This window comes from Pneumocystis carinii (genome assembly GCF_001477545.1).
Source record: "Pneumocystis carinii B80 chromosome Unknown supercont1.6, whole genome shotgun sequence".
NCBI classification, from domain to species: Eukaryota; Fungi; Ascomycota; class Pneumocystomycetes; order Pneumocystales; family Pneumocystaceae; genus Pneumocystis; species Pneumocystis carinii.
In genome coordinates, this window is record NW_017264718.1 from 418203 (window position 1) to 431158 (window position 12956).

A 12956-nucleotide genomic window follows, 5' to 3' on the forward strand; every position below is an offset into this window, starting at 1 on the left:
CTTTAGAGATAAAGTACATATATAATATTTTTAGTGTAAATGAATAATATAAAATGCTTTGAAAATTAGAAAAATATTTTCTATTATACATGTTTTGTATTGTATATTACATAGTTTTACAAAAATGGTTTTATTTAGCATATTTTGAATGTTTTGAGCTTTTTTCCTATGTTATTTGTGTTTTATTTTATCGTTATGTTTAAGTATGTTTTGGTTTTTGAAAATTATATAATAAACTCTTTTAATGCTATGTTTCCAAATAAATCTAAGAAAAACAAAAATAAAAGTATCTTTTAATCTTGCCGGTGGAACGTTATTAACATCTAAGAGCCATTTTGTTCCATCCGTGTTAATAAAATATACGGAATTATCAGGTTCCACAATAAATGTTTGTCCAGTTTCTTGGTTTATAACTTTCTTTCTCCCAGAATTAGATTTATATGTCATATTATGTCCACGTGCTGCGTATATTGCTGATGAAATATAGTACTTTATACGATTTCTACTACGCGTAGCATTTAATTTGGAAGCCACATACTGAAAACTTGAAAAGATTATAAGAAGAATTATCAGAACAAATTTAAAACTGGGTTTATATCTAGAATAATAGTACCCACTGCCTTTCCTAAAATTGAAAAAATATATATATTAGAGAAAAATTGTATTTTTAATAATTATAAATTTTTACCATTTTGGAAACCCATTCTTATAGAAAAAGTCATATCTTTCTTTACTTTCACCATTTCTTAAAATGTTTGCAATTAATCCCAGTTTTGAAAATCTTTCTTGTGAAATTTTGTAAAATTTTTTATCTTTAATTTTATCTGGACTATTTGGTTAGATTAGAAGGTTAATAATTAGAAAGCTATAAATAACGATTTGAATATTTATAGCTTTAATGGAATATTTACTGTAATTCTAATGCTTTTTGACGGTATGCTTTGTTTATTTCATCAATTCTGGAGTCTGGGCCTTTCTTAAGATCCAAAAAAGAATAAAAAGTTGTTCCTTTTCCTTCTGTTTCTTCTAAAGAAGATACAATATCAAAAATTTCATAATCAATATTAGACCATTGAGCATTAATTTTTAAAATGCAGGCTGAATAGATTAAAAAAACTATATACATATGAAATTTCATATTTTTCAAATACTTGATTAATTTTCGATTGAAAAAATTATGGGTAAAATTCAAGTTTTTTAGTTAGAATATGAGATATTTTATATAATTATCTTTGTCATTTTTGAAGATTTATATGATGATAATCTAATTTTATAAAAAAATATATATTGATTTTTAATTAAGAATCCGTTTTTATATATTATTTTAAAATATTAAAAAAAGTTTGATTATAAAAAGTTTATAAAAAATAGAGTATTGTATATTTATATAGAATTGTATTGATTTTGATTTTCACGTGTTTAAATGTTTAGTTTTATTGTAAGAATTTAAATTTTTAGGTTATATACTATTTTGTAATTTGGAAAGAAAAATAAAGTTTAATTTTTGATTATTTAAATTTTTTTTAGATTTTTTTGATTAAATGTTCTATAAGATGTTTCTTTTATATTTATTTGTAGAAATATTTAATATTATATCTATTAGAAGTACACGAATATAATTTTATATAATTTTTTATTTTTTTATTTTCTTAATATTTGTAGTTTTATGATACAATTTTTCATTTATTTTAATTTCATTCTTATATTTGTAGAGTAACCGCTAATGTGGTTTATGTGTGGATGTTTTTTAATTGTTAACGAAAAAGATTTTCGAATTAGAATACTTTGTAGATATTAGATGTCTTATTTATTGTGGTTTAGATAAATTTGAATTGATAAATTTCTAACAAATCTATTATTATTTCTAAATAGTATTGATAGGAATAATTCTAAGATATTTTTGAGAAATGTTGTCCTAGAGTTTATGTACTTCAAAACTATATTAATGTTTTAATGTTATAGATTGAAATTATTTGTAAAAAAAAATCTATTTTAATTGCATAATGATGATTTTATAGTTTAGAATTAAAAAAATATAATAGTATGAAAAATTGTAAAAGTTATAGCAATGTTAAGTAAATAATATATGGTTATTTTAGATAAAAATTAATTATATATACATTAACTTCTAAGCATCCCCGTCCTCAAAAGCACATGCCACTGGAGGTTCTAATAGAATAGAATGACCTATGATAGTTATACTACTAGCACCAATAATGGAAAGAATTGTTGATATAGGAGAAGCAATAAATCCAAGAGGAATGGCAATAATAAGCAATGCTTTTGAGGTTACTAAAAAGAAAAATAAATACAAATATTATACTTACCCGTATATAGCTGTGAAGGTGTTAAATGAAATGATCCTATGTGAAGATTTTGGCCATTAAGGCGGTTTATGCCAAATAGGCCACCTGTAACAAATAAAAGAATAAAGAGTAATAATGGATTTGTAAGTAAAAAGTAAAGAACAATTAGTCCAAAGCAAATAGCATAGTTAGATGAAAATCGTGAAAGATTATAACGCATACGCTATTGATGATATTTATAACATTAAAATATAAATAAAAAATTACCTGTTGTATATCAACAATACTTCCTGGCCATGCAAGTCTTCGAAAATCAAGAAATTCTACATGTACATATAAGGCTTTGTTAGGAAAAAAACAAAGTAGAAAGACCTTTGAAGGACTGAAGATTGATAAATCTTTCTTTCTAATAAAGTTTAAAAAATATTTAAGAAGTAAAGGTAAAAGTATACATGAAAGTTTTGTAAGCTTCCTATATGATTTCTAAATATATTCATTCCAAAATCCATAAATTTCTCTTTAGATAAAAAATATTAAAAATAATTGAATCAAAAATAAATTTGGAAAAATATAGAATTAAAAATAAATGTAGAAAATATAGTTAAATTGCGTTTATATGTATAATACAAACTAAATAATTTAGTAAATAAAGATATTTTGAATTTTATAATTTTTCTTAAAATTTAAATTGTTTTGAATTTCTGGAGTTTTTATATAAAAATAATACACTTTATTAATAAAAAGTATAAATATATTAAGTGGAATCTACAATGTTTATACAAAAGTGAAGATTTAATCCTTTAGGCTTCTAAGAATAAATATTTAGATTTCTATGAGGTATTAAAAGAAATATTGTTTTAATTATAAAAAAATTAAATTTCTATTAGTCAAAAAAGGTGAGTTTGAAGAGATACTAAAGTGCTAAATCAGTTTAAGTCATCAAGTTTTAAGCTTAAATAGGAAAATAAAATTAGATATCCTTTGAATAAATTTTCTTTTTAGGAAATAGAAAATTAATTGGATAAATGTTTTCTATTTAACAATAAAAGTAATAGGGTCTTAAACAGGGAAAATAATATGATATTGAAAGATTTTTTGATCAATTGTTCTTAGGGATATTAATTGTAAAAATATATTAATATTATCTTGAATAAAAAGGTTATTTTTGAATTAAAGGATGTTAAAATTTCTGGGGTTCTTGTTTAAAATATACAGTTTTTTCACTTTTCTTATTTAATTCTTTTAGTTTTTGTTGCCGATATTATCAATTGAATTTTATTGATAAATTATTATTTGATAATACAATTGGAGTTTTCAGTAATTCATTTGAAATTGATCTTGTTAATTTTTTGGATTCATTTCCTAGTAATAAATTCTCTGCAATGCTTCAATTTAGCGTATTAGCTTTTTTCATTCGAGGTTTAGTTAGTATGATCATGATAATAATATAGGATATATTTTAATGGTAATCATTTTTATAGTAGATGAATATATTGAGTACAATATAATGTATTAATTTACTAAATAATTTATATATTAATTTCATATATCTAAATAAGTATATATGTATTCTTATTAAAAATTCAGTAAAAAAAATATTTTTATTTTTTAATTTATTTCGTATATGGAAATAAAGACATTAAAATATTGTGTTTTTGTTTTGTTTTATGTAAAATATAGTTAATAAATTTCGATATTTATCTTTTTTGTACTTTAATCTGCTTTATATCTCTAATGATTAAAATCAACAGTTTATATAATGTATCTGACTAATATAATAAATTAGATTTTCTTATATTCTAATTTATCTTCAAGACGTTTGGCTTCTGCAACTTTTCGGACAGCCTTTATAAGATCATTTTGAATGATATAGTCTCTATCATCACGAATAGCAAAAAAACCTGCTTCCGTAATAACATTACGAAGATCTGCACCATTAAAAGAATCTAAGTTATATAAATATAAATTAGAAAAAGAATATAGAAGATACCTGATAATTTTACAATTGCCTCATAATCTATTTCACCTTGTTTTTGAATGTCTTGTGCATGAATTTTAAGAATTTCGAGACGTCCTTGTTCATTAGGAAGAGGTATCTCAATTTTACGATCAAGACGGCCAGGTCGAAGCAAAGCAGGATCAAGAGTATCAGGGCGATTAGTAGCCATAATAATTTTTGTTTGTCCTAAAATGTTAATATATAATGGGAATTTATGTATAAAAGATATACCAAGATAATCAAACCCATCCATGCAATTTAAGAGCTCCATGAGAGTTCGTTGAATTTCTCGATCTGCTGATGTGCCTTCTGAAAATCGACGACCACCAATGGCATCAATTTCATCCATAAAAATTATGCATGGTTCATGTTCTTTCGCATAACCAAACATTTCTCTGATTAAACGAGAGGATTCGCCTATATATTTATCGACAATAGCTGATGAAACAACCTTTAAAAAATTTGTTTCTAATGATGATGCTACAGCTTTGGCAAGCAGCGTCTTCCCTGTTCCCGGAGGACCGTATAATAAAACGCCTTTAGGCGGTTTAATACCTACTCGGCGAAAAAGTTCTGGATTTTTGAGTGGTAATTCGATAACCTAAGTTTAATGTTAAAACTTTAAAAAAATACTAGAAAATAAAAACCTCTCTTAGTTTTCGAATTTGTTCATTAAGTCCGCCAATATTAGTAAAATTCATTTTTCCAGGATCTTCAAGAGACATATTATAAACAAGAGGATCTACTTCACGTGGTAATATGCGCATAATAGTAAGAGTAGTCATATCAAGAGAAACCCGGACCCCTTGCTTTAATTTATCTTTACAGACACTTGTCCTGCAGCTGACAACATATCGTGGTCCACTAGATGCTTTTACAATAAAACGTTCTATTTATATTAATTATATAATATACAATATTTCTTATGTTTTCCTTCATCTAATTGTTTTAGAACTTCCCCGATTATCTGGCCAACTGACTGTAATGCTTTAATATCTTCTTCTGTTTTTGTATAAGTTTTTTTTTGTTCTCCAATTGTTTTGCGTACTTATTTCATAATTAGTTTTTTATTAAAATTTTAATTTTTTTAGGAAAATTCATACATTTTTTCAGCTTTGAATCCCATTCTTTATGTTCTATAAGCTTTTGTTTAAACGAATTTATTACTTCTTCTTTTTGTTGTATGTTCTCCATTAATTTTTATATTAAACATCGAACCACAAAATTTAAGTTTTAAAAATATAAATTAAATTATTATATAAGAATTGCATGAAATATAAGTGCCGATTTTCTTTGTATTTGAATTTAATAAATATATATTGACGACACAATTAAAATAATATATATATATTTTGTATTTTTAATAAATTTCGTTTTTAATAAAAAAATATTTATTTCAAAAATGGCTAAATCATGTTATATTTTTTAAAATAAAAAAACGTCGTATAGTTTTATCAAAGTTTTTTTTGATAATTTTTTGTTTTATTGTAATAATATTTTTAATCATTTAAAAAAATAATGGAATATATTTTAATTGTAATTTAGAATAAATATTTGAAATGAAGGTAATATTTAAATATTTTTTATATTTTACAAGCAATTTAAATAAATTTATGAGCTTGAATTTATGAATGTAATAATGATAATGTTTAAAATCTATTAAGAAAACTATTATAAAATTTATATTAAATTTTTAAAGTTATATTTTATATTCAGCAAGCTTCTGCGAGTGTCTCCGTGGCCAAGCGGTTAAGGCGTGGGATTGCAGATCCTAAGATCGTTGGTTCAAATCCGACCGGGGACTTTTTTCAAATCTACTTTTAGTTAAATATAAAAAAAATAGTATATAAATGTGATTTTTTAGAAAAACACTATTTTTATAATGTTTATTAATGATTTTATGTAACTATATTGTTTTAAGTATTATAATAGTGTTAAAATTATTAAAAGATAATTTTTTATGTTGATAAATTAAAAAGATCTACAATTTATCAGTAATAAATGATCTAACATTTTATTTCATAATTTTACTATGATTATAACGAAAATAAATATAAAACATTTTTAAAAGTTAAATTAGTTTTTTTTAATACTTTCTTTGTATGATTTGTAGTTTAAAACAGTAAAATATAGTGATTAAGGAAAATACTTTCATTTATATTATTTTCAGATATTAATATAAGTTTTTATTAATAATTCATATTTTTATGAGAATAATTTGATGGAATTGTAAGACATTAATTATATTACTTTTGATTGTAGGGTATTTCATTCTTATATTTTATTAATATTAAATTTATTTATCTATAAATAAATAGTATGAAATATTTTAGATAAAAAATATTTGACTATACCGATTTTTATTGTCAAATTTTTTAAAGATATTAATACAATTAAAAATATCGCTCGATATTAAAAAAAAATACTATTATTAAAAAAAATTATGGGAATTTTTAAAATTCACGCAAGATCAATTTATGATTCACGAGGTATAGATATTATATATGGTTTAATTTTTTTAAATTATAATTTTTCTAGGTAATCCTACTGTAGAAGTAGAAGTGACTACAGAAACAGGGGTTCATCGAGCAAATGTACCTTCAGGTGCTTCAACAGGAATTCATGAAGCTTTGGAATTACGTGATAATGGTTCTTCTTGGTCTGGAAAAGGTTTTTAATTTTTATTTTTTTGATTTATGATAAATTAATAAAATTTCATAGGAGTTACTCTTGCAGTTTCCAACGTTAATGATATCATTGCCCCTTCTCTTTTATCTGCAGGCATTGATATTAAGGATCAACGTTCTATAGATAAATTTCTTATTGATCTTGATGGTACTTCTAATAAATGTAATTTACAAAAATATTTTGCTCTTTTATTTATATGTTTTCAGCAAGACTTGGAGCTAATGCTATTCTTGGTGTTTCTATTGCTATTTGTAAGGCTGCTGCTGCTGAAAAGGTTTACAATTGTTTACTATGAGTTACTTTATGTTTATAACATTTCTAGGGTGTTCCTCTTTATCGACATTTTGCTGATATTGCTGATATTAAAGAGCCATTTATTCTTCCTCTTCCATGTTTTAATGTACTTAATGGGGGATCACATGCCGGTGGAAGGTTAGCTTTTCAAGAGTTTATGATTCTTCCTACTAGTGCTGTTACATTTCATGAAGCTATGCAGCAAGGCTCTGAGGTTTATTCTGCTTTAAAAAAGCTTTCTAGAAAGAGATATGGGCATTCCGGTAATAAATTTTTGTTAATTTTTTTTTCTAATCAGTATTGTAAGCTGGAAATGTCGGTGATGAGGGCGGCGTTGCTCCAGATATTCAAACAGCTGATGAAGCTCTTGATCTTATTGTTACTGCTATTGAAGAAGCTGGTTATACTGGAAAAATAAAAATTGCATTAGATGTTGCTGCTAGTGAATTTTATAAGAATGGCAAATATGATTTAGATTTTAAAAATCCTGAAAGTGATTCTTCTCAACATAAAACTTCTAAAGAACTTGCAGATATTTATTTAGATCTTTCTAATAGATATCCTATAGTTTCTATTGAGGATCCTTTTGATCAGGATGATTGGGATGCTTGGATTTATTTATCTAAACATGCTACGTTTCAAATTGTCGGGTAATATAATGTTTTTTTGTATTTATTTCTTTAATATAATAGTGATGATTTGACTGTTACAAATGTTTTTCGAATAAAGGAAGCTGTTGATAAAAAGGCATGTAATTGTTTACTTTTGAAGATTAATCAGATAGGAACCATTTCTGAAAGTATCGAAGCTTGTAAAACAGCTTTTGATGCTGGTTGGGGAGTCATGGTATTGTTTTCATTTTATTTATTAATTTATATATATATATTAGGTTTCTCATCGTAGTGGTGAAACTGAAGATACAGTTATTGCTGATCTTGTTGTTGGTCTTGGTACTGGTCAAATTAAGACTGGTGCTCCATGCCGTTCAGAGCGTGTAGCAAAATATAATCAGCTTTTGAGGATTGAAGAAGAGGTATATTTAAATATATTTATTATACTGGCTAACAATTTAGCTTAATCAATCTGTTTATGCTTCAGCCAATTACATTAAAAATATTAAATAATATATTTATTATTTTCTATGATTTTGATATGTTTTTGTTGTATAAAATGATTTGGATATATTAAAAATTATGTTTGTGTTTTTTGTTTTAATTTTTTAATTTCAAAAAATTTAATTCCATTTTTTGCATTTTCATTTTTGAGCCATCTCCCTAATCTGTTTTCTTTTCCTATAGCAGCAATAATTCTAATTCCATTTTCTGCTCTTTTTCCTCTTTTAGTTACACATAATCTATTTATAATACCGTTGATTGGTAGTATATTTTCTGTTATTAAAGAAAAACTTTTCAAATCGGATGATAATTTCCAAAGTTTAATATATCCATCCCACGAACCTGATAAAAATATATCGGAGTAAGAAAGTGAAGTTAATGAAGTAATCCATCGAGGTTTATGAAAAGGAGGAAATGATGTATTAAGCTCTGCTGAATACTGAGATGATTTTAAAGAATCATAACCATGAGCACAATATACTGTAAAAATAGGTTTTTTCTTATAGGTAGACCATAAGCATATGTTTCTATTAATATAAGATTTTTAAAAAAAAAAAAAAAAATACCCATTATCTGATCCAGTTAAAAAATGATTTTCGTCTATCATTGTGACACAGTCTATGCTTCCTTCTTGAAACTCGTTATTTTTTTCATCTTCTTTTTTAAAAATCATTTGAGATTCTTCTGCAATTTTCCATAATCTTGCTGTTCTATCTCTAGAACCAACACTTATACATCTTTCTAAAGAAAGTGATGCAATATCAGGAATTGTTTCTTGATGTCCAAAAAGTGTTTGTATGTATGTCATTTCATCAAGTGACCAAAATTTAATTGTTCTATCTGAAGAGCATGAATACAATTGATTCGTACCTTTACGAAACGTTAAAGCCTGTATTATCATTTGTTTAGATTTGATAACAATAAATGCTAATATAACAAACCAAAACAGAATCTCGATGATGCTTAAATGTGCAAATAATATCCAATGTAGATGAATTTCTTACAACAATGCGTCTATCCTTTCCACATGTAACGACACAATTACCATCACTACTAACCTTAACATCTGTAATTTCTGAAATATGCCCTTCAAATGATTCATCATTTCTTTTTCCACCTAATGCACATGCAAGCTTTTTAGGATTATTAATATCAGATATATCCCATTTTTGTAAAAGGCCATCTTTAGAAACAGAATAAATATAATTTTCATAGGCAGCAACTGATGTTACTGAAAGTTTATGCCCTTGAATAAAATTGGATGCAGGTTGTTCATAAATCTCAAGATCATCTGCAATATATAGATATACCTTTCTTTTATGTTCTATCTGAAGATAAATTATTAAGAACTACTTATATAAATTATGAAATACTATATTATCGTTTAATTTTTTAGATATCAAATCATTATCAATATTTTTTGCATCAAAATCATAGTCTCCTAATTAATATTATAAATATAACATTTAAATTAATTAAGAAAAAATACCCACTTCTGTTTGTACTTTTTGAATATATTGTTTTGCTAATTTAAGACGTTTTTTCGAAACAGATTCATCATCTGAACTTAAATACTTGTTTATATTATATTCTATATTATTTTCTAAACTAGTATTTTCATTTTTTTTTTTTTCATTAGAATTATGGTTTTTATTAAAATATCTTTTTTTGTTGATAGTTTCTTTTTTTTTAAGGTGAACCTTTTTGAAAATATCTAATGATTCCATAAAAGATAAATTATTCATAATTTTATCATTTTTTATAATGTCTTTTTAAAAATTAATTTAAGTGTTCGGTTAAATATTGATAATTTTATAAAAAAATACTTGTTTAAAATAACAAAAATGGATTGCATATTAGCATTGAAGGGAAAGGGTATGGTAAAAAATGCTTGTATCTGATGATTTGATATTTTAGAATATGTACTTACAGCGTCGAATAAAGCATTTGTTCGAGGAATTACTGTTCTTACTGATTCTGATGATAAATCAATGTGTTTAAATCTTCATAATCTTCTTTTATATTCTGGAAGAGAAGGTGATGTACTAAATTTTTCAGAATATATTCAGGTTTTCACATAATGAATTAATTTATGTCTTATTAATTTGAAGGCAAACGTTCAGCTTTATGAAATGAAGAATGATATTGAATTAAATACTAAAGCAGTTGCTAGTTTCATTTGGAAGGAGTTGGCGGATAGTTTAAGATCACGTGTATGTTTTTGACTAAAATTTGATGATAATTTTGAAAAAAATAGAAGCCATATGGTGTTAACCTTCTTTTGGCTGGATATGATATTGTTTCTGGATCAGCACAACTTCATTTTTTAGATTATCTTGCTACTTTTTCAACTGTTCCTTATGCATGTCATGGCTATGGGAGTTATTATGTATTGTCTTTATTGGATAGATATTATCAACAAGACATTACTTTAGATGATGGATTAAAATTATTAAAAATGTGTTTAGATGAAATGAAAATGAGGCTTCCTATTGATTTAAAAGGTTTTACAATAAAATTAGTTGATAAAAATGGTATTTCCATTATTGATGATTAAATAAAAAAATCATTATAATCCAATATAAAATATCAATTAAAAATTATGTTTTATAGCCTTTAAATTAAATCTATGTTATGTAGTATATAAATTAATGTTATATTTTGTAAATATATATATGTTTAAATATATTTGTTTTTATGAGTTTTTGTTCTATTTTTTCGAGATTTTAACATCTTTTTTGGTCTAATTGATTAAAATAGTTATTTAAAGTATATTTTATTTTTTTATATATTATATTTTATTGCTTAAGATACTATTATTTAGTATAAATATTATTTTTATATAATATTGTGTTTATTTCTATCATGATGTTATTATTTTTATGATGTGATATATTTAAAAATGTGTAGTATATAATTAAATCATTAATGATAATATTTAAGTTAATAGTAAATATTTCTAAAGATTGTTTGCATGTATATTATACACTCATGTATTTGTAAAATGTATAACTATATAATTAAAAAATAGTATTTATATGTAAAAATCATGAAATTATATAGAGATTTGTAATTAATAATATATATTATAGTTTGTTTTTTGATAATATATATGTTTTTCATATATTATATAATAGTATTAAATATAAATATTAATGAAAAATATATAAGAAATATTTAATATAATATTAAAAATTTATTAAAAAAAATCTATATTTTTTTGCATCTTCATATAGATTATTTTTTGTTAAATAATAAATGATTAAAAAAAATATTTATGAAAATAAGTATTATTATATAAAGAATGCAATAACAATCTTGGAATAAAAATATAAATTAAAAAATATGAATATGTATCTATTACGTTTTTTAATCATATTTTTGATTTTTTTATTGTGATAAATAAACGTTTATTATAAATTTTTCATTGTTTTTTTTCTAATTATAATTTTGATAAATTATATGTGAATTTTATTTAAGAAATATAGTATATATGAAGCTTTTAATTTTTATAACCCTTATTGGGATGTTTATATTTCAATGTTTTGCAGCAAAAGGGCCTTTGATTACAAATATGTAAGTTTTATGTTTATAAACACATTATTTAGTTTTGAAATTCAGTGTGTTTTTTGATGTTGAGTATGGTGGAAAATATCTTGGTAGAATTGAATTTGGATTATATGGAAAAACCGGTTTGATTTTTTGTCTCGTTTTTGTATGTTTATGTTTCTATTAGTTCCTAAAACTGTAGAGAATTTCAGAGTACTTTCTACTGGTGAAAATGGTTGGAGATATAATAATTGTTTTCATGATAATTATTTATTTAAAATAGGATATGGATATCAAGGATCTAAATTCCATCGTGTGATCAAGAATGTAGGATTAATTCTTTTATATACATAATATTTTTAATCGTAAAAAGTTTATGATTCAGGGAGGTGATTTTACACGTGGCGATGGTACAGGTGGTAAATCAATTTATGGAGGTTTGTTCAAAATAATACGTAGATCATAATTAATCATAGTTGAAAGATAAATTTTCTGATGAAAATTTTAAATTGCGTCATAGTAAACCTGGTATTTTATCTATGGTTATTAGTAATTGCTATAAAAGCTGCTTAGTAATATGTATTAGGCAAACGCGGGAAAGGATACAAATGGCAGCCAATTTTTTATTACAACAGTAGAAACACCATGGCTTGATGGTAAACATGTGGTATTTGGAGAGGTCATTAATGGTTTTGATGTTGTTAAAAAAATAGAGGATTGTGAAACAACTTATAATGATAAGCCAGAAATTGATATTGTAATTATAAAATCAGGTGAGCTTCATATAAATGAACCTTTTCATAGAGAATTGTAATTATTATGTTTATCATTCTGTTCTATTTTTTTGTAAAAATTATTAGAAATGTTGAATTTTAAAAAAATATTTAATGATATAGCCTGAATTTCAGCTGAATATGTTGTATATTTTTTATTATAAACGTGCTTTTTTTATAATTTATATGAATAAATGATATAAATGTATTTATAATGATATTAACTATAATA

At 23.9% G+C, this 12956-nt stretch overlaps 7 protein-coding genes and 1 non-coding gene across 8 annotated transcripts; 4 read left to right on the plus strand and 4 right to left on the minus strand.

Annotated features, from left to right (window-relative positions):
* Positions 1 to 127: 127 nt before the first annotated feature.
* On the minus strand, positions 128 to 1193 carry T552_01595 (hypothetical protein). Its single transcript, XM_018370174.1, has 3 exons — positions 912 to 1193; positions 689 to 829; positions 128 to 625 (listed from the first exon to the last, which is right to left on the minus strand). Exons 1-3 carry the CDS (start codon positions 1136 to 1138, stop codon positions 172 to 174), a joined length of 822 nt encoding a protein of 273 aa, XP_018226332.1. The 5' UTR covers positions 1139 to 1193; the 3' UTR covers positions 128 to 171.
* An 890-nt stretch (positions 1194 to 2083) lies between these two features.
* T552_01596 (hypothetical protein) lies at positions 2084 to 2860 on the minus strand. Its single transcript, XM_018370175.1, has 5 exons — positions 2759 to 2860; positions 2679 to 2712; positions 2574 to 2629; positions 2328 to 2529; positions 2084 to 2280 (listed from the first exon to the last, which is right to left on the minus strand). The coding sequence occupies exons 1-5, from the start codon at positions 2813 to 2815 to the stop codon at positions 2129 to 2131; spliced, it is 501 nt and encodes a 166-aa protein (XP_018226333.1). The 5' UTR covers positions 2816 to 2860; the 3' UTR covers positions 2084 to 2128.
* Positions 2861 to 4043: 1183 nt separating this feature from the next.
* Positions 4044 to 5544, minus strand: T552_01597 (26S protease regulatory subunit 10B). Its single transcript, XM_018370176.1, has 5 exons — positions 5409 to 5544; positions 4953 to 5352; positions 4537 to 4906; positions 4297 to 4491; positions 4044 to 4252 (listed from the first exon to the last, which is right to left on the minus strand). The coding sequence occupies exons 2-5, from the start codon at positions 5088 to 5090 to the stop codon at positions 4089 to 4091; spliced, it is 867 nt and encodes a 288-aa protein (XP_018226334.1). The 5' UTR covers positions 5091 to 5352; positions 5409 to 5544; the 3' UTR covers positions 4044 to 4088.
* Positions 5545 to 6036: 492 nt separating this feature from the next.
* T552_05020 lies at positions 6037 to 6109 on the plus strand. Its single transcript has one exon. It is a non-coding gene; the product is annotated as a tRNA-Cys (tRNA).
* Positions 6110 to 6702: 593 nt separating this feature from the next.
* T552_01599 (enolase) lies at positions 6703 to 8457 on the plus strand. The gene is made up of 9 exons (XM_018370177.1): positions 6703 to 6794; positions 6844 to 6975; positions 7027 to 7155; positions 7200 to 7267; positions 7316 to 7550; positions 7595 to 7937; positions 7980 to 8133; positions 8177 to 8320; positions 8361 to 8457. Exons 1-9 carry the CDS (start codon positions 6749 to 6751, stop codon positions 8409 to 8411), a joined length of 1302 nt encoding a protein of 433 aa, XP_018226335.1. The 5' UTR covers positions 6703 to 6748; the 3' UTR covers positions 8412 to 8457.
* Positions 8433 to 10191, minus strand: T552_01600 (hypothetical protein). The gene is made up of 5 exons (XM_018370178.1): positions 9892 to 10191; positions 9776 to 9843; positions 9344 to 9730; positions 8969 to 9291; positions 8433 to 8929 (listed from the first exon to the last, which is right to left on the minus strand). The coding sequence occupies exons 1-5, from the start codon at positions 10145 to 10147 to the stop codon at positions 8479 to 8481; spliced, it is 1485 nt and encodes a 494-aa protein (XP_018226336.1). The 5' UTR covers positions 10148 to 10191; the 3' UTR covers positions 8433 to 8478.
* A 9-nt stretch (positions 10192 to 10200) lies between these two features.
* On the plus strand, positions 10201 to 11003 carry T552_01601 (hypothetical protein). Its single transcript, XM_018370179.1, has 4 exons — positions 10201 to 10277; positions 10320 to 10471; positions 10514 to 10615; positions 10660 to 11003. Exons 1-4 carry the CDS (start codon positions 10247 to 10249, stop codon positions 10957 to 10959), a joined length of 585 nt encoding a protein of 194 aa, XP_018226337.1. The 5' UTR covers positions 10201 to 10246; the 3' UTR covers positions 10960 to 11003.
* Positions 11004 to 11882: 879 nt separating this feature from the next.
* On the plus strand, positions 11883 to 12819 carry T552_01602 (peptidyl-prolyl cis-trans isomerase B). The gene is made up of 7 exons (XM_018370180.1): positions 11883 to 11978; positions 12024 to 12094; positions 12139 to 12186; positions 12235 to 12278; positions 12325 to 12388; positions 12435 to 12493; positions 12538 to 12819. Exons 1-7 carry the CDS (start codon positions 11896 to 11898, stop codon positions 12763 to 12765), a joined length of 597 nt encoding a protein of 198 aa, XP_018226338.1. The 5' UTR covers positions 11883 to 11895; the 3' UTR covers positions 12766 to 12819.
* Positions 12820 to 12956: the final 137 nt, after the last annotated feature.

Coding starts and splice junctions, on each gene's coding strand:
- T552_01597 (XM_018370176.1), bottom strand. CDS start 5,090: ATGACTACTCTTACTATTATGCGCATATTACCACGTGAAGTAGATCCT. Junction 4,907..4,952: donor AAATTCGAAAACTAAGAGAG/GTTTTTATTTTC, acceptor CATTAAACTTAG/GTTATCGAATTACCACTCAA. Junction 4,253..4,296: donor GGCAATTGTAAAATTATCAG/GTATCTTCTATA, acceptor TATATAACTTAG/ATTCTTTTAATGGTGCAGAT.
- T552_01595 (XM_018370174.1), bottom strand. CDS start 1,138: ATGAAATTTCATATGTATATAGTTTTTTTAATCTATTCAGCCTGCATT. Junction 830..911: donor CAAAAAGCATTAGAATTACA/GTAAATATTCCA, acceptor CTAACCAAATAG/TCCAGATAAAATTAAAGATA. Junction 626..688: donor AAGAATGGGTTTCCAAAATG/GTAAAAATTTAT, acceptor TTTCAATTTTAG/GAAAGGCAGTGGGTACTATT.
- T552_01602 (XM_018370180.1), top strand. CDS start 11,896: ATGAAGCTTTTAATTTTTATAACCCTTATTGGGATGTTTATATTTCAA. Junction 12,279..12,324: donor TCCATCGTGTGATCAAGAAT/GTAGGATTAATT, acceptor AATCGTAAAAAG/TTTATGATTCAGGGAGGTGA. Junction 12,389..12,434: donor TGGTAAATCAATTTATGGAG/GTTTGTTCAAAA, acceptor CATAGTTGAAAG/ATAAATTTTCTGATGAAAAT.
- T552_01596 (XM_018370175.1), bottom strand. CDS start 2,815: ATGGATTTTGGAATGAATATATTTAGAAATCATATAGGAAGCTTACAA. Junction 2,713..2,758: donor GAAGCTTACAAAACTTTCAT/GTATACTTTTAC, acceptor AAACTTTATTAG/AAAGAAAGATTTATCAATCT. Junction 2,530..2,573: donor GTATTGTTGATATACAACAG/GTAATTTTTTAT, acceptor TATCATCAATAG/CGTATGCGTTATAATCTTTC.
- T552_01600 (XM_018370178.1), bottom strand. CDS start 10,147: ATGAATAATTTATCTTTTATGGAATCATTAGATATTTTCAAAAAGGTT. Junction 9,844..9,891: donor AAAAGTACAAACAGAAGTGG/GTATTTTTTCTT, acceptor AATATTAATTAG/GAGACTATGATTTTGATGCA. Junction 9,292..9,343: donor ATCATCGAGATTCTGTTTTG/GTTTGTTATATT, acceptor ATGATAATACAG/GCTTTAACGTTTCGTAAAGG.
- T552_01599 (XM_018370177.1), top strand. CDS start 6,749: ATGGGAATTTTTAAAATTCACGCAAGATCAATTTATGATTCACGAG. Junction 7,938..7,979: donor GCTACGTTTCAAATTGTCGG/GTAATATAATGT, acceptor TTAATATAATAG/TGATGATTTGACTGTTACAA. Junction 8,134..8,176: donor ATGCTGGTTGGGGAGTCATG/GTATTGTTTTCA, acceptor TATATATATTAG/GTTTCTCATCGTAGTGGTGA.
- T552_01601 (XM_018370179.1), top strand. CDS start 10,247: ATGGATTGCATATTAGCATTGAAGGGAAAGG. Junction 10,472..10,513: donor ATTTTTCAGAATATATTCAG/GTTTTCACATAA, acceptor ATTAATTTGAAG/GCAAACGTTCAGCTTTATGA. Junction 10,616..10,659: donor CGGATAGTTTAAGATCACGT/GTATGTTTTTGA, acceptor TGAAAAAAATAG/AAGCCATATGGTGTTAACCT.